The sequence below is a fragment of the Typopeltis vanoorti genome, chromosome 3 (assembly GCF_054136105.1).
Source record: "Typopeltis vanoorti isolate ZY-2024b chromosome 3, IOZ_Tvanoo_1.0, whole genome shotgun sequence".
Lineage (NCBI taxonomy): Eukaryota > Metazoa > Arthropoda > Arachnida > Uropygi > Thelyphonidae > Typopeltis > Typopeltis vanoorti.
In genome coordinates, this window is record NC_143551.1 from 131856437 (window position 1) to 131876199 (window position 19763).

At 36.0% G+C, this 19763-nt stretch overlaps 1 protein-coding gene across 1 annotated transcript in view; it reads left to right on the plus strand.

The window, feature by feature from the left end:
* The window catches only part of LOC150108570 (sodium channel protein 1 brain-like), an 85708-nt gene that overhangs the window by 58784 nt on the left and 7161 nt on the right, over positions 1-19763 (plus strand). The window contains exons 19-24 of the mRNA XM_090416012.1: positions 996-1128; positions 1828-2001; positions 7842-7961; positions 9640-9903; positions 11123-11314; positions 12919-13073. Of these exons, the coding sequence (XP_090272138.1) occupies positions 996-1128; positions 1828-2001; positions 7842-7961; positions 9640-9903; positions 11123-11314; positions 12919-13073 (1038 nt within the window). The remainder of the gene's footprint in view (positions 1-995; positions 1129-1827; positions 2002-7841; positions 7962-9639; positions 9904-11122; positions 11315-12918; positions 13074-19763) is intronic.

Sequence of the window (19763 nt, forward strand, 5' to 3'; positions counted from 1 at the left end):
AGAATATTAAATTTCCGATTATTGAATAAGCAACTTTTTTCTAATACGAATATTAAATTCCCTATTTCCTTAATAGCGATCGAAATATCGCATCGAGAATAAAATAGTTATGGCGCTGACAATCATGCAAAATTATATAAATATAAATTTATAAGTGCGTAGTTTATTTTCGTACAATCTTGTCAGACTTGTAATAAATATTGGTTACGATTATGCAACAAAATATTTTAAACATAAAAGAATTAAATCACTTAATCTTTTTTTTTTTTTTCATGGAAAATAGTTTTAAATATATCAAGCTTGTAAAATTTGGAGCACCTAGAAATATGAAAACTAGGCCAATTTGGGGCTCTTAAAATCTGCTAACTGGAAAGCTCGGTATACATATTTTGGGAATCCTACTATTGAAAGGGACTACTAGCTTTAAATGCTAAATGAATTTAGCATTTAAAGATATTTAGAAACATTCATGCTCAGGATAGGATTAGAACTTCTGGCATGTTACTTGTAATATATATATATATATATATATATATATATATATATATATATATATATATATATATGTGTGTGTGTGTGTGTGTGTGTGTGTGTGTGTGTGTTAATGATACCAAGCTATTTTAATTATAAACCTGGTTTTAATCCATTTCCCAAGTAAGCAAACAGACAAGTCAAGTTTGCGCCTGCAAGTAGTGCAAGTCTGGGTGATCCGCACTACTTGCAGGCGCAAACTTGACTTAGTTGTCTGTTTGCTTACTTGGGAAATGAATTAAAACCAGGTTTATAATTAAAATAGCTTGGTATTTTTAACGTATATTATACCCAAGGTAAAAAGCTTTCTACATATATATATATATATATATATATATATTTTTTTTTTATTTTTATTTTTTTTTCTGGAACGTTCATGTTAATATGAACACTTCTGTGTATCATATGCACAGTACTAGACAACTAAATTGATTATGATTCATATTTTGTATTCGATATTTCAGATTTCCAAGATGGTGGAATACTCCTCTGGTTAAGAAATTTTCATGGTGGAGGCGTTTGACTTGTCGAATAGTGAAGCATTCTGCTTTTGAGTGGATTATATTGTTGCTTATATTTGCAAGCAGTATAGTATTGGTATGTATGTTTTGTAGCATGTATTTTTATTAAGATAAAACTCTAAGTGTTAGTCATGCGCAGTTCAGTCGAAATATATGAAAATCGAAATCTGAATCTTAAGCGGAATAATATTCCACTAATTCATTCTACTGCTAATTATTTATCTATCTATTCCAGTGGCGCACCCATGGGGAGGGGGGGGAGGGGCTCTGTCCCCACAAAAGAAAAAGGAAAAAACACTAGAAAATTTTCTAAAAATCTTTTCCTAATTAAAATTCTTTATTATTATTATTATTATTTATGTTGTGTCGTGTCTTCTATTTCTATACTACTTATGAATTAGCTGTTGCATAAGGTGGGAATACCCTATAGCTCTTGGGAATCGCGGCCGCTGTGATCGCAAGGCGAACTAAGTAGTGCTCGTGGGGACCGAGCACTACTTCGTTTGCCCGAGGCGGGCCAGAGGAGATCATGGTTATCATGAATTGGCGATTGCAGATGCTCAGTCATTGATCGTATACAATGCATAGTTTGTATTCTCAAATCGTCTACTCAACTCGCTTCCTCCCCCCCCCCCAAGATTAAATCCTGAATGCGCCACTGATCTATTCTATATGCTTATTCTATATTAATCTCCTTAGATCCTTATATGTGCTTGTGATTATATATTTTCGTTTTTTGTCGTATGTAATAATAGTCGTGGTTATACTTTTTTAGTGTTTTGAAGACATCTATCTGCAAGAGCGTCCTCAGCTACAATTAGTGTTAGGCTATCTTAACCTCATATTTACGTCTCTCTTCGTCCTTGAGATGATTCTGAAGTGGATGGCTAATGGCTTTGTAGTATATTTCACCAATTTTTGGACCATAATGGATTTCATCATTGTATGTGTAGGTACATACAGGCACTTTTTTCTTTCATTCTATAATATTGATGAATTTTAATTTATTAGAAAAACATATTATTCCAAGTGCTGTAGAAATTCCATTAGTACCATCTTTGTCTAAGCTTTGTTTCATCATCTCATATTACTAAACATCGTTCTCAAAACAAATTGACGGCCATCACTCAACAATTACAAAAATGTTTCAGTAATTTTGATAAAATATGTAAATATACATATCATATTATTCGCTGTATTTTGCATCATATAGTTTTCCCATTTCAGTTTTAGGGGGGAAAAATCTATACATATTTTATGTATTTTGTACAATTTTATGTGTGTTTGTGTTTGTATGTGTGTGTGTGTGTGTGTGTGTGTGTGTGTGTTATCGCTTAACCCAACGGCTGATGGGAATAATAATTATTAGAGGGCAAGGCAGTTTCCCGTTGCCTTCCTTGTAAAATATATTCTGTCTGTAGATATGTGTGTTCAAGGAGCCAGTTTGCATGTTTTGAGGGCAGAAAAAATCCGGGTTTCTGGGAGATAACCCCTCCAACCCCGTATGAGACCTGCTAACTAATCTTGATTGAAAAGCCCTTATAAAGATTCTTCACGTTCATAGACGAGATTCGAACTCAGATCTTCCCAACCAAAGGACTCTGTTGAAACCAAATCAGCTACGGTGGCACTATTTTGTACATTTTATATCTATTTTGTCTCTTTTGTAATCTTATGTGCTTTGCTTTTTCTTTACTGAAAGAAATCACAAAAAATTATTGTGTGTAAATGGGACTAGTGCCCACCTGTGGAATATAAAATCTTCATGGGATGAAGATTTTATATTCCACAGGTGGGATTCCACATGATCTAACAAAGTTGTAAGTATATTATAGCATGGTAAATTCCATCAGAGCACAGCACACTGTTCTTCCCAACGTACTAACTGTAATAATTGGCCTTCAGTCCGTTTGCACCCAGAATGAAATCCGTCTGAACTTGGAATGAAATACATAAACTACAGGGTCCAAGTCTTTACGATTGTCTCGACACTGTGGTTGTGTTATCACATGGAACAGACTGAGGTTGTAATTTACAAACCACGCAAGCAATTTTAGAGTCAGTTAATCAGTGAGAAGTCAAAACGGTTTTGGAATCGGTTATGCAGGACACGCATAACCGTCACATCACAGTTAATTCCGAGCTTAAGCAGTTTTTAGATAGACAGTGGAAATAGTCACTTACTTTTCATATTTTTTCGATGATAGCGACTGACTTCACTTATATTAGCAATGTGTGGCGGTTATGCGTGTCCTGCATTTTCACATTCAGAGTCAAATGCAAAAATGCAGTGGAACATCCCAACAGAAAGCGATCCCACCTCCAATACATACATTTACATAGATACTGGCTCTAAGGAAATAGTTGTTCAAACCTTGTATAGCAGCTGTATAGTCCAACAGCAATTGTAGAATTGCTGACTGAACTAGAGGCTCTTAATGTATATGCACTAATGAAAATTTGTGTTAGACTCTTATAATATTTGGTCTCCTCCCCAAGAAAGTATGTATCAGAAGATGATAATGACGGTAATTTATCTAGGAATGCAATATAATAGTACTAATGGATGGAAAAAATTCCGCTTTTTTTTTTTGTCTGGGATATTTCCATGTTTTTCACACAACGTACATGTAAACAAGAATGGTGTTTGCGATGAAGGATGCAATGGAATACTTCTTTCTCGTATGAATATGGTCCAGCTTCCAACAAATTACACCTATCAGCTGTGAAGTTATTCAACAATTCTTTCAGCTTCGGTAGTTACATAATGATGGAATAGGATCCTTCTGCAGCAGGGTTTCTTAAACTATAAGATGTATAAGGGAGACCGGAAAGTCGATTGTATTTTTTTAAATAACACATAAATTATTAATTTTGATTTTTATTTAAATATTAGAATTACTTTTTTTAAAAAATTATTTAAAATTTAAAAAAAAAGATTATTTAAAAAATCTTTTTTTTTTTAATTTCATATTATTTTTTTTTAATATGCCGGACTTTAAAGTTGAAGAGCTGCATTTACGTCATTGTATGGTGTTTTTGTTTCACCAAGGAAAGAATGCTACCGAGGCTACCAAAATCATTTGCTCAACTTATGGAGACGTATTGAAGGTTAACAAATGTCAGCGATGATTTAGGAGATTTGCAGAAAAAAATTTTGATCTCCCTGATCGTCCTCGATCTGGAAGACCTTTTACTCTAGATGACGATGCTTTTAAGACTCTCATTGAATCAGATCCAAAACAAACCATACAAGAATTAGCAGAGAAACTTAATTCTTCATGGCCAACTGTCCAAGACCACTTACGTAAGAGTGGCAAGGTTCTTAAACGGGGGTGTATGGGTACCGCGTGAACTGTCAGACAACAACGAAGCACAGAAACGGACGATTTGCAATTCATTGTTGACCAGACAATAAAATGACCCCTTTTTGGAACGAGTCGTAACTGGTGAAAAAATGGATGCTGTATAAGAATATTAAACGCAAAAAACAGTGGCTTTCTCCAAATCAAACTATAATTCCAACACCTAAAGATGGACTTCATCCACAAAAGGTTCTGTTGTGCGTTTGTTGGGATATTCATGGAATTATTCATTACGAACTCACAGAACAAGGTAAGACTATCACAGCAGCCATCTACCGTGAACAATCAGAGCGATTTCATCAAGCATTGTTAATCAAAGATAATGCAAAACTACATTCTGCAAGAATGACTCAAGAAAAAATTAGGCGTTAGGATGGGAACTTCTACCACATCCTCCATATTCGCCGGATATTGTCCCTAGTGACTATCACTTATTCAGGTCCTTAGAACACAGCATAAAAAATAAAACCTTCCGTTCGCAAGATGATGTACAAAGGAGTTTGATATCATTTTTTGTCTCCAAAGAAAAAACTTTTTTCAAAAAAGGAATTCTAAACTTAGTAGATCGTTGGAATATGGTTATACTTAACGATGGCGATTATATCATTGAATAATGTTAATTTTTTATTTAATAAAATTTATATTAAAAATGTAGTTAAAAAAATTGATTACTTTCCGGTCCCCCTTATACCTCCCTTGGGAAGGTACAAGCAGTCCAGGGTAGGTGTGAAGAACCTTTTAGTTGTACATTGTTACAATAAATCCACCTCATTAAAGCACCTCATGAAGAATTATATAATTATTTTAGAACTGTTTAGGATAAATAATTATTTTTGTTTCATTTGAACATTTTTATTTTATATATATTTTTATAAAGTTTCTGAACAACTGCTCTACAGCACAGTTTCTTGCTTTTGTCATAATGTAAAATGCTTTACACACATGAACAGAAATCTAAGAATGCTTACTTTTTAACATTTTTTTACAATGCCTATATTCTTACATTTATGCCACTTATTATTAAGACAATTCTTAGCATTTTAAATCAGAAACGCAATTATTACCTCGCATTATTACCTCGTGTGCAAAGTTGCTACTGTACCAAAAATTATTGTCTGCTCAACCAGCGTGAAGGCGTGAAATATTTTCACTATAAATGTAACTTGATAAAAGAGCAGTAAAAGTTTACATTGCCAGTAACAACTAAAAATATTTGGCATTTTTCTATTTATTAAATTTAATACCTCGAAATAGCTTAGTGTGCTTGTGTATCTCTTTGGAAATGGCGTTTGTTTCTATAGCGTTAAACTGTCAGAAAGAAAAAAAAATGTTATAAGTTCGAATCTAGTCACAGACTAGAGGAACTTTTTCAAGACCATTTTCCGCATCAGTCCACCCTCGGAACAGGCAAGTAGGTCCCCCTCTCATCCCAGAGACACGAGTTTTAATCCCGAAACTCAAAAAAAAAAAAAAAAAAAAAAAACGATAGAGTAGAACTCACACTGTTTCAGACAATTATATGTGGCTTCATAGTTAAGGATCTCGAGGTAATAGCAGTGCTCCACCATACTTTTCTCCCCAGATACGCATGAAATCATTGGCAGCCTTGGACAAGCTATCAGTGAAAGCTAAGGGTGCAGATTATCAACGAATTTTCTAAAAGTTAGTCAAGTTAAACGGTTTCCCTTTTCACTCGGTGGAATAAAAGGAACTGGAGGATTTGTTTTGTTTATTCATTGTAGCCTATATACTGCACCAAACCGCTGTTTAAATAACATCAGAAAATAGAAGAAACAATTTAACAGAAAGAAAAGCTTTTCTGAGCCATATAATTTTCTTTGCTATCGCAGGACTCCTATGGTTTTCGACACATAGTAGATAAATAAAAACTTTAGAACTTTTAATTTTAAAATTGGCTTTACAGCAACAATTTAATTTAAAAAATAAAGTTTTTATTGGTCATAATTTACAACTGCATAATAAATCGACTACTTTCACGCGCTTATCTTTATTGGTTTCTTCATGGTGGTAGGTTGAGGAATAACGAAACACTTAAACAAAACGTAGATAAACTGTCAGAATAGAAACATTCAAAACGAGGCAATAGTGATGTGAAGCACAAATCAATCGGCTATTTTGATAAGTGGAGATGATTGTTGGAGATGTCTGGTTTGCTGAGACATCTAATTAGAGATTTCCAGATATCATTTAAGATGAGATTCTGGTTTCTGCTGAGGGGACTATCTGCATGAAATGATGGCAGTGAATTCCTTGAGTAGGCATGAAAGGAAGTCGTCCTCACGATAGGACATCGTCTATCCTATTTAATAGCGCGCTTTGCCGTGGATACATGATGTATAAAGCCATAATTTTCGTTTCTTATTAGGCAACGCTGAGATGTTCCTTTTTTTTTTCTTTTTCTTATTTCAAAAGTTCTACTTATATAAAGTCACCAAAAGAATATGGAATTCTATAAACAGCTGTTTTTAAAAGGGGATTGCTGTCTTTGAAGATCTAGAAAGATTGCGGACAGTTTTGACAGGTACATGTTAGCTACTTAGATATTGTGACTTGAGCAGAACATATCACGATGGAGATTGAATCTCTGTACTGAATGTACTGATTTAGGATTTGGGAATATACTGATTGTCAGGATTGGGAAGGACGGGATATTCTAGGAACACTGTCCAGAAAATAGTATATTCTAGACAGTGTTCCTGGAATAACTCATCGAGAAGAGACTGATGTTTCTAGTTTAGCTTGTTTCCATCTTTTAAAATACAGGTTGTTCGTGTTTTAAGGATGTGAATTGTCTAATATTCGGCAAGGATGGTAAAGAGACGAAGCACGACGAAGGTTTTTCGATTTTCGTAGTGTTCATTCATGAGCATTACATTATAGCTGCAAAAGAAAGACTTTTCATAGAACTTTTCCTATATTTTTATTGATTCTAAAGTTAGCCCGAAATAAAAAGAAAAAATTAATCTTTCGACTCAACAAATAAAAAATAGATACAGGTGCACATCTTAATATATACAAATACTAATTATAATTTAAGAGCATCTTATCTATCATGCTTTGGAAATGCACTCAGTCTTAGCCATAGTGAGAGAAGCAGACTGGCTACCCACCGATTTTCAAAGATGTTATCACTAAAAAGGATACTGCTGACTTTTGGGGATAAATAATAAATAAAGAGCGTTGGGATAAATATAAAAATAGTTTAAAATTTACACGAACATCGTGTCAAGACTGAAATAAAAGTGAATTTAAAAATTATTACTACAATGTTTCTAGATGGCTTTTGATCAACAGAAGCGAATATAGACGTTGTTTATTGATATGTAATAACAATTAAAGTTTTGAATTGACAGAACTTTAAGTATAAAATTGCTAAACTTTATATTTATTTATTTATTTTTAGGTATCAGTTTTGAGTATCATTCTGGAAAGTGCTGGTAGTAGTCTTTATGCACTGAGAGCAGTTCGCACTCTGAGGGCGCTTCGTCCATTGAGGGCTATTTCAAGATGGCAAGGAATGAAAGTAAGTTGAAACAGAAACTTCAGAATATCCAATTCTTCAAAATTTGCTTGATGTGTGCCCAGTCATCTCCTAAATATGCATGGATGTGGATATTGGTTGGTTAATACGAATTCAAAAATAGCATTATTGCTGCCATTGTAAGAAAGGTGAGAACTCATCGAAAAATTTTACTCAAAAACAGGGAATAAATATCAGGTCTTTTAAAAACTTTCAAACCTCACAACTTAGTTAAAACTCTATTTCATATGAAATATACAACCAGAATTATTATGCTATTAAAATGACTTAAGTTACAACTTTCAGCTAGAATTTTTATTTCATTTATTTATTTATTTATTCTTTTTTTTTTTTTTTTTGAGAAAGTTGAGATAAAAGAGATTAGTTGGCTCCTTATTTTTCCAAGCACAGTTATCTAGTGGGACCTTTTTGACTTCATGTGAACTACGTAATAGACAAATACATTTTTTATTTTAATTAACCAAACAATAATCTTCAACAAGTTTAGAATTAGTTTACATCTATGTAGCTGGTCTATGAGTTTACTTACGGTACTAATTATGCTATAGAACGAAAATCTTTGTGTGTAAAGGTTGGAGACAAAAAAGAAAGGAATAAAAATAACAGTGTTAATCGACCTATAATTCGATTCATAAAATGCATAGAAATAATTTTCCTCTCCTTCAAACATTTCTACCGGTGGAAATGTTCAAGGCATATAACTCTGCAGTTGTACTGCATTTTATCTCTTTTTTTTTTTTTTTGGTCCAAGTCATATCTTTTATTTTAAATTATCTGATAAAGATCATTTTTCCAGAATCTAGAATGTCCTGATGTCTAATTTTTTTCTGTGAAGGGCAAATATCGCTTTGTAGTATTTAGTCCCAAATTCTTTAGAGTGAAGTTCATCTATCCCCTTCAACTGCTGTTAATTGAACGATCTAAATTTAGATATGCAACGATCTAAAAGTTTTGGAAATTTATTTATAAACTGTGTTACTTATAATTTCAGTGTGATCCCATTAAAAGTAGTTCCTCTATTGATGCATTCCTTTCACGTCCTTTGCACATTCTTAAAACGATGCACCTTTTCTAATTGATTTTTATTTTCGGAAACAAGAAAGTCCGAAAATGGTAGATTGGACGAAAAACAGTTGAGGTTGAGGATGCCAACTGTCTTTTTTTTTTAATTTTAATTTAATTTTATTTATTTATTCATTCAATAAACTGTCACATGACCAAGGCAGAGGAATGAAGTTGGCTGCTGCTGTAGAACATTTCATTCGATTGTCAAGATCAGGATTGGCGTTCTGTTCAATGAGATCCCGATGAGGGTAAATTTTCCGTCCATTTGTTGAGCGGCAAACATTACTTTTACCCCGATGATTTTGAAATTGATCTTCAAATTATATACTCATATTCATGGCATCATCACTGCACACAATGTCATTACAAAACTTCTATTCATTTATTTATTTTTCATGAGAATTCTGAACTTAATAAGTCATTTCGAAGACATGTTGAACGTTCTATGACGGTCCAGGATGTCTCAAGTAAAATCGATCCCATTGATCAATCGCAATAATTCGAGCATATGTTGTTTTCATTTTACTTAAATGATGTTAACCCATACTTGTTTTCATGATGAAATTCGCCACATGAAAGTATTGTTTATTTTCAGATTGTAGTAAATGCATTGATGTCAGCCATTCCATCTATTTTCAACGTACTCCTCGTATGTATTGTTTTCTGGCTTATCTTCAGTATTATGGGAGTTCAATTCTTTGGCGGACGTTTCTTCAAATGTGTGGATGACCGTGGATATCGTCTTTCTAAAGAGTTAATAAGTGATTTCAGTCAATGCATTTCAGCGAATTACTCGTGGGTTAACTCAGAAATCAACTTTGATAATGTTGGAAATGCTTACCTGGCATTGTTTCAAGTGGTAAGTTGTTCACCTTAATTACAAAAACATACTTGTTACTAGGAGTAGCTATAATGTCCCTTTTATTATTTGTTTGTTTGTTCGTTTTTGTTTTCAAACAGAAGATAGAAGATAGCAATTATCAAAAAGCGTGGAGATAAATAAATAAATATATTGTAAATAAATACGAAGTAAATAAATAACAATGATTTTATTAACATTTCAATACCACATAAACAAAACCTCAAAATAAACAATACGAAAACAAAAATTGACGCGAGCTTAAAAATATATTTCACTCGATAACGCTTCCCCCATAAATGCACTGATAATTCGTAAGTGACATCGATCTGACAGCTAAATGAATTCTCTCTTTCCTTTCCTTTCTTTCTGTTTCTTTTTTTTTATTACGCGCACACACACACACACACACACACACACACACACACACACACACACACACACACACACACACACACACACACACACACACACACACACACACATACTAGACACGTCAGCGAGTATGAACACTTTCGTACGCGTGGTATGGGTTGTTTCATAGTTAGATTTGAACACATACAAAATCAAATCAAAGTGTTTTCCAGCTACGAAATCTGTGAGATCCACTTTGATATTTTCTGTTCTATTTCATTTAAAAAAAAAAAGAAGAAGACTGGTCGCGACCCACTAACTTGATTTCACGACTCACTAATTGGTCGTGACCTGCAGTTTGAAAAACATTGATTTAAGCGATACTTCAGAATAACTTATTTAAAAAAAAAAATCTGTTTTTATTTATTTTCTCTGGTAACCAGGTCATTATGTCGTTCTTTCTCTTGTGTCGTTGTATCCGGGTAGTTGATTAGAAAATGTTATGCCGAAATTTCCATACAATTATTTCTAGACTAAAAAGGTACTTTAATTTCAATTGAACGTTTCATTGTACTAGTAATTTGCTGTAGAGATGGTTTCTAGACACATTTATACAGTAACAATATCTGTAAATGGAAAAAAAAAAAATGGAAAAATATCTGGGAAAAAATTAAAAACTAATCGATAATATAATTCCGTTTAATAAATTAAAGTCATAATAAGTTATACATACTTGAATGTTTTATGGATTTCATAAATTATACCCACAAAATACGCAAAGTGGTTTATACGAAGTAACTAAAGAACCATTATATAATAGAATATTTATATTGGACAACTACTTTGATTTATTTTTTCATTTCAGGCCACGTTTGAGGGCTGGATGGAAATAATGGCAGACGCAACGGATATCACATCCGTCGATCGCCAACCAGAGTCTGAAGCAAATTTTACTGCCTCTCTATACTTCGTCATATTCATTATCTGCGGTTCATTCTTTACCCTCAATCTGTTCATTGGCGTTATCATCGACAATTTCAACATGCTTAAAAAAAAGGTAATTCTCATATATTTTGAACACGAATTTAAATTTCATGGCGAATAGGAACGTAATTCATAATGAAATAAACAACGACTAGCTATGGATTTATTATTTACGTCAGACTAGCATGGAATTTTCGCCATAGTGTCCAGAGTATCTTTGGTATGACTTTTAAATTAAACAAATAGAAGAGAAAATTTGCAAACTCAACTCGTACTTGATATATCGCGGCACGGCGCAGTCTAAACACATTAAGGTCCTAAATGTACAATTTTAAATGAGACAGTATTAATTTAATTTTTTAAAAAATAAGAAGAAACTATTAACTAGGGAATATGAGAGGAAAATTTTAGACCATCATTTCTGTTCATTTCTGACGGTGAAGCAAAGTTTCACAACTCTCTTTGCATAAACGTTTCATAAGATGCCTACTTTTGTGAAGGACTTTAATATTCTTCTAAAGGACTTGATGTTGGTGGGCATGTTCTGCAATTCCCGACTATTAATGCTCATGCAATTTAATGTAATCGAGGTATTCATCACGAAGAGTCGCCAATCTACCATTTAGCCGTAATTTAGATGGATGTAGGCGTACTTGGTTTAGATGGTTTAGATATCCAGTGTTGGTTAAAAATGGGAGTTTATCCTTTGAAGAGTTTTAAAAATCAGAAATCTTGTTCAGGGGGTGAAAGAACATCTGCAGGCCAATCGATCTAAGCAATTTGCTATTCCTTCAGAGACACCTCTAACATAGGGAATGGTAACACGCAGTGACGTAACAAGGGTATGAAGCGCCTGTGGCAAGTGTCTAACTTGCGCCTCCCTAACCCAAAAACGACGAAAATGTTATACGTTTTGCGCCACGAATCTAGTTGCGCCCGTGGTGTGCGCCACGTCCTCGTTACGGCACTGATAACACGATGGACCACCTCTTGGACGGAAGGTAACCAGGAACCCTATAGTTATTAACGACTGTGTTGACATAACACTCTTGGAAGCCATTAACGAGGAAGTGGACCTGATATGAATTATTCTTTGAGACAGCAGCAATTCATTAGAGCACAAAGCGTGAGCTCGATCTACTAGCATCTTCATAGTACCAAATTTTTGACAAGGATGATGATGTTGCAAAATGGGCCTTAAGTTTTTATGTACTAAATACTCAGAAAGAAGAGTGAGTGTATTTAGCAATCGAACCAATCGCTAAGCATTGCTGTTTTTGGAAAGTATGTCACCGTGTACTTGTGTGTGTGTGTGTGTGTGTGTGTGTGTGTGTGTGTGTGTGTGTGTGTGTGTGTGTGTGTGTGTGTGTGTGTGTGTGTGTGTGTGTGTGTGTGTGTGTGTGTGTGTGTGTGTGTGTGTGTGATTATAATCATACTTAAAACTCAACTAATAAACGCAATTAGTTAATTTATTAAAACTTAATTTAATAATCACAATAAATAAAATTATTTTGCGTTTGACAGTCTTGGAAAGGGACGAAATTTTTTGGTAAGTCCACAAAATACAGGCATTGTATTTCTCTCCTCAGTAAAAATTCCATGTACTGTATATTTCTGATATACTTGTTTTTTCTTAGCATAAACAAATTAAATGTGACAATTGTTTTATTCATGTAGTACGAAGGCGGCATTTTAGAGATGTTCCTAACTGATAGCCAGAGGACCTATTATATCGCTATGCAGAAACTAGGAAAAAAGAAACCTCAAAGAATCATTCCCAGGCCGAAGAACAAATATCTGATGATTTGTTACGACATAACCATCAGTCGAAAGTATTTATTTTTTATATGTAAAGTGTATATGATATAATTTTTAAATTATCAACTATTTACTGAAAGGATTGAATATGATTCTAGAATTTAATATCTAGGTTACTAAAGATCAAAGGTTCTAATTTCTTATTTTCTTTTGTCTTTCTTTTCTTTTCTTTTCTTTTCTTTCTTTCTATTTTTAATGGTGGCGACATTTTTTTTTTATGCCTGCACACCATTTATGATGTGCAGGTAAGTTGTTACTGGCATGCACTATTCCATGTTACTGGCATGGAATAATGCATGCCTGTAACAACGTACCTGCACATCATAGTATAAAGGCAACAAGTTAATTTTCAACTTGACTGATATCCTTAAATGATGGATATTAGGGAAAATAAAGCGAAGAAAATGTCAGGCAAGTGGGCAACGTAAATGGTGGAAAGCGACAGAAAAGTGCTGAAGTAGACTGTACGTTCCTCCTGTTGTGCATCAGTAGATTCTATCAACCAGGAGTTCAGGACGCCCAAGATAAAAAGATTTATGCTTGTTAGAAAATTACGTATTGAGTTCCATAACCTTGGTTTTTCATAAAAGGATCTGTATAGAAGTCATATATCACACCAAGCATTGCTTATGTTCCACTCGCATGAGGTATGACGAATCATGATAGTGGTCCACTTCTGGTTACGCTTCTGGTTTGAACCAGAAATTCTCTGTTATAGTGGTTGAAAGAATACACAAATACTCGTTATATTTTGGACAACTGGGCCGCATGTAGTATTGAAAGAGTTGTGGTGAAATGGATGAGGAAATCGGAATGCAAAAGACCCAGACAGCGCATGGTCATGCTCAACGAATTAGAACATTCATTCAGAGCAAGCCCAACGTCTACCTTCATTTCTCTGTTAAAAATGAAGGGGGAAAACTGGCCCAAATACCAGTACTAGTATTTTGTGGAAAGTTATCGCAACCAAAAGTTGTCCAACAGTCCACTGAAGTTTACGAAAAATATATTTTCAAAAAAAATCAGCTAACGCCTTTTTGTTCCCGTATAGGGAGTAGGCGAGGCCGTTTTCAAGCCCTATCTAACTTTTGGAGACTGAGTGGGCAGTTCAATCTCCACTGGTAGCCAATCAGAGATAGCTGGCCCAAAGCTATCACTAATTAATCGGCACGCAGTGAAGAAGGCGGCTAGTAAGTGCCGCCATCTGGCGGTCCCTAACCCTAACACAATATATTTAATGTCTGAAAATAGTGTGGGTTCGGCGACGATTTTCTTGAGTTTATGGGACAAAAAACATGAATTTCCGGCAGAAAAAACCCGCTAGCCCGTGCCAGAGATCGACTAACTCTGGAACGGGTCGAGAAAAAGTTCCTCTAGTCGGCGACTAGATTCGAACGCCTTTTGTCGTGCGGTCAAGCTATGTAGAGTGCAAACGCCACTTCTACTGAGCTGCACGTCCAACACACAGGCTGTGATTTCGAATTCCACTCTAGCAGCATGGATCTTTATGAAAGTCTTTAGGTGCTAGACGATATTTCGCCCAGCGTAAGGCCACCACTCTGATTACTGGAGCTTGAAGTGGCTTACAAAAGTAGCATGTTGGGTTTCTAGAGCATGGTTCCAAGATTCTCTAACCCTTAACCTCATCCATAGTATTAAATATACGATAGGTTTAGAACCATATAAAAATATGTCATCCTGTCAAAATCTTGGAACGGGAACAGATATAAATAAACAGCCTTTTGTAACAGAAATAAATAATAATTTCTTCCTCAGGTCATAATAAGAGTGATTCTGTAAAAGTTTGTGATTAATAAAGTTCCTAAAAAGAATTAATTTTGATCACAATTTAACAAGTAGGAACCTTTAAAAATCAAAAAAGGAAAAATACATTTGCATCTAAGTGTGAAATACAACTGAGAATATTTGTTAACTCACATAAGAAAATTTGTTGTAATATGATGAAAATAAATAATTAACTTACAGAATATTGGTCATAAGAATTTTGCATGTAAAGGCTCGTTGTTAAACAATTGAAACAAGGGATTATAAGAGTTTATGTCAATTCATAGAAATTTTTGGTAAGCTGATAAAGTTTAATAAATGTGACTCATAGGGTTAGCAAGAAACAAGGTAAGGTCTGAGGTCAAAGTTCCCGATTTTGGACATCGCCAGGAGTCAGTCGCGTGCACATGGCCCATGGGAATTTTGGCAGAAAACCGCCACCCTAACTAGTCAGAAAGCGTATCCAGACATCGGGGGATGGGATTAATTGCAGAAGGCTGGTAGTATCATGGTATAAAAGGGTTAGGAACCCCCCCCCCCAGAACACTCTCTCTTGGTTCTCCAATCTTCGTATGGGTGGTCTTATGTGGTTTCCCCGAGTGACGGCCAGGAGTTCTCTCCTTCCGCCGCGACAAGGAACAAAGTAAGCGGGATTTCGGTCCCAATTCCCTATTATAGAAAGGAGGGACGCCGTACACTGAGAAGAAAGGTAACTACTGCATGCTATATCAACCGCGTTCTTGAAAAAAAAAGGAAAATCTGTGGAGAAGTAGGTGCCCGCGTAGTGAATCTCAGGACTACAGAATCGCAGATCCATTCTGTTTCCTTGGAAGAAGCTTGATGTGCTGAAGACGTGAATAATAATAATAATAATAAAAATCGTATGATGATACACGTCCGTGAGTGCCCTATACGGGGAGGTACGGCACCATCTCAGTCACCCCGAATTTTATCCAAACTCCAGAACCGCATAACTGACGAATCAGACCTATGGCTGGGTCAGTATTCCTGACTGTAATCCGTGTGTGCTCACTGGACCGATTTTCCTGCTTGCGAGATGGTAAACCCCACATAAACTGGTGGAAGAACTCTGCTGTCCACGCCTAAGACTGGCTAACTTGGCTATGGCTGAGGAAGATCCTTAAGCTCCTCATGTAGTCAACGGGAATCGAACCTAGGACACTCCTTCCTCAGGCATATGTTGTGAAGTGCATAGCCACTAGGCTAACCACACGGACTGAAGACGTGAAGGCCCACCTTGATCCGAGAAATCTCAGATATGGTCAACTACAGAAGAATTCTTCCTCAAAAATTATAGACGAGTAAGAACAGAGACTAGCATAGAAGATCCTTATCAAACGGTATCGTAAAATCTTATATTATTTCAAATCTTAATGTAGCTGTGATTGTAGTTCAGTTACTGATCAATTGAAAGACTTGAACGAGAATTGAACTAGGACTTTAGTGCATTAAGAATTGAAGAAGAATAAGCTTGTCAGTGTTATGTTATGATCGTTTGTCTAGAAACTGATGCATGTCATCTATATTTTGTCTGAGAGCTGTTTGAAGAATTGAATGTGGTTACTATTGTAGCGATAGGACTGTTTAACATGTTCGTTGCTAATCACGCGATATCGCGCGGTGCCAGTTCTCACCAAACGGTCGATCACGTGTTATCGCGTGAACGTTGCCATCAGCTGCCGCCTTTTTTATTCCCGTATGCGGGAAGTAGCGAGGCCATTTAGCCCTATCTAACATTTGGATAGTGAGTGAGCAGTTCAATCTCCACTGGTACCAATCAGAGATATATGGCCCAAGGCTATCACTAATTAAGCGGTACACAGTGAAGAGAGACGGCTCAAATGTGCCGCCATCTCGTGGTCCCTAACCCTAACACAATATATTTAATGTCTGAAATAATGTGGGTTCTACGGTCGATTTTCTTGAGTTTACAGGACGAAAAACCCGAGTTTCCGGGAGGAAAAATCCGCTTGCCCGTGCCAGAGATCGACTAACTCGGGAACCGGTCGAAAAAAGGCTTAGAAAAATTTCCTCTAGTCGCCGACTAGACTCGAAACCAAGTCTTCCTTCGTGCGGCCAAGTGCCGTGGTGTGCAAACGCCACATCCACTGAGCTACACAGGCTAACTAAATAAAAAATAAAAAAAATTTGGCCACCACACGAAATTCCAATTTTCAGCTTGGCAATGAAAGTGTTAATCCATATTACTCTCGTGAGTTAACGTGTGTAAACTAATTGTGTTTATTTAAATACTGTATCATAATATTGTGCTCAGACAGATGAGAAGTTTTAGGCTATTGTTAACATTTGGGAGGATATCCTTTTATCATACGTGTGGAGTCTTTTGTGGCGGCATAATGCCGATGGTAGGGAGGTAACTGAATCAGTTGATATAGTTGAGTTACTGAGTGAGCACTTTGCAAGAATATATCATCCAGGTGGTGACATTGCAGAAACGAATGTACCAGTAGATTATACGGGAACTGTGATGAATAAAGTGGAGGTGAGTAGTCTATTGCATAACCTCAATGTCAGTACATCTGTGGGATTGGATGGTATACCTGCTCGTGTTGGTCGAGAAGCAGCTAAAGAAGTGTCAGTACCCTTGACCATTTTGTTTAATTTGAGTCTCGGGTCTGGGTTAGTCCCGAGGGGGGTGGAAAGAGGGGAAAATAGTTCCACTGCATAAAGGTGGTTCCAAGACTGCTGTTGTAAATTACCGACCGATTAGCATATCAGGAATCATTGTCAAGGTCTTAGAGAAATTAGTCAAGAAAAGAATACTGGATTGGATAGATGAAAATGGGATATTGTATGGGAGACAACATGGTTTCGTGAAGGGTAGATCATGCCTCAGTAACTTGCTCACGTTTTATAACACAGTGACGGCTGAACTGGATAGGGGTCTTGGGTTTACAGTAATACTACTGGACCTTGACAAGGCTTTTGATAGGATACCACATAGAAGCCTAATCAGTAAAGTGGAGCAGATGGGGAGAGATATAGGGTTGGTGAGATGGATAGGAGGGTGGCTGAAGGAGAGATAACAGAGAGTGGTTTATTCAGGAGTGGAGTCTAAAAGACGGCTTGTGACTAGTGGAGTGCCACAGGACTCTGTTCTTGGACCACTGCTTTTCAATTTGTTCATCAATGATATAGGAAAGGATTTGAGAGGAAGTGTTCACTTGTTTGCTGATGATGCAAAGTTGGGTTAGAGCAATTGTGAGTGCACAGGATGTCAAAATTTTACAGGATGATTTGGATAGTTTGGAGGACTAGGCTAGGAAAAATGGATGTTAATTTAATGGGCCAAAGTGTAAGGTTATGCACTTTGCGGTGAAAAGAATAGCAGCAGTATATCGCATTGGTGGAACCATACTCCAGGAGATGGATGAGGCCAGGGATTTGGGAGTGTTGGTGGATAGGGAATTGAAGCTTATGGGGCACATTGCAAAAGTGACTAAAACAGCTCACCAAATCACTTGGCTTCTGAAAAATACTTTAACATGCAGAGACAAACAAGTTGTTGTTCCTCTGTATCGAGCCTTGATAAGACCCCACTGGACTACTGTGCCCAGTTATGGGCACCAGGGTTTCTTCGTGATAGGGAGGAAGTGGAGAGGATCCAGAGACGAGTGACCAAGATGATAGCAGGTCTGTGGAATGAACCTTATGAGAATAAGTTGAAGATTTGTGGGTTGCAGAAATTGGTTGATAGGCGAAGGAGGGGTGATATGATTGAGACATTCAAATTACTGAAGGGTTTCTATAAGATTGATGGAGAAGATATTTTTGAAAATATGACTGGTGGTGGGAGGACTAGGGCCATGAATGAAGCTGGGCAAGAACGTGGTTGACAAGGGTGTTAGAGCTAGGTTTTTTAATTTTAGAGTAGTGAATGAGTGGAATAAGCTTCCAGAGTCTGTTGTGGGTGCTACGACCATGAATGAGTTCAAGGCAAGGTATGATAGATACTGTGTGAATGTCGAATAGTTTTTCTTGACATGATGTTAGGGCCTCCCTCGATGAGGCTGTCGACTCCTTGGAGTTGCCCGGAACAACAATAATAATAATAATAATAATCGCCCTTCCCACATAGAATTTTATAACCTATCATTTGTGTTTTGTTAGTATTGCTTTGTATTGCTTCAGCTTAGTATTGAATTAAGTTTTAACGAATTTTAATGTATTGTATTGTGCTTATGTGTATAATAAACTTTTGCTCATTGAAAACTCGGTTGTCTGAAATTGCCATTCAATGCACCGCTTGTAATAACGTACGAATCTAGCCGCGGGGGGGGGGGTGCGAGCTCAAGGTCACCACTGCATAATTATTTCACAGCTAAACATATTTAAGAAATTGCTTCTTGTTTTGATTCTTTTCATAAACTAAATGTTCTAAATGGCACAGCTAAAAATATAAATGTTTTAGGACACTAAGGGGAGCAAGAGCTTCGATACCTTGCATTTGGGTGATATCACGTATAATAAGAAATTTGTTACAAACAAGATAAAAATAAACTTGTAAAAGATATTAACAATTATAGGACGGTAAAAGGGGGGACACAACAATTCCCCCTTTGATATTGCTACCTTGAGCTAGATAAAAACATTGGCTTGTAAAATCTTAATTTTAGTCAGTAAATTATTAAATTGGATTCCAGTTTCTATGCAGTATTTTGTTCAAGAAATTTTGACATGAATAATAATGGTGAGTGTGGAAGCATTTCCAGCAGAACATTGATAGTCTTTTGCTTAACCCTGTTTAAAGCGATAATACTAAGTTTCACTGATCAAGACAGCAATATTGGCCATACCTAAATTTGCCTTCTAGTTTTTCCTACAGGCATTCTATCCGCATTATTCTCTTCAGTCATCGTGATTGCTTCCTGATGGGG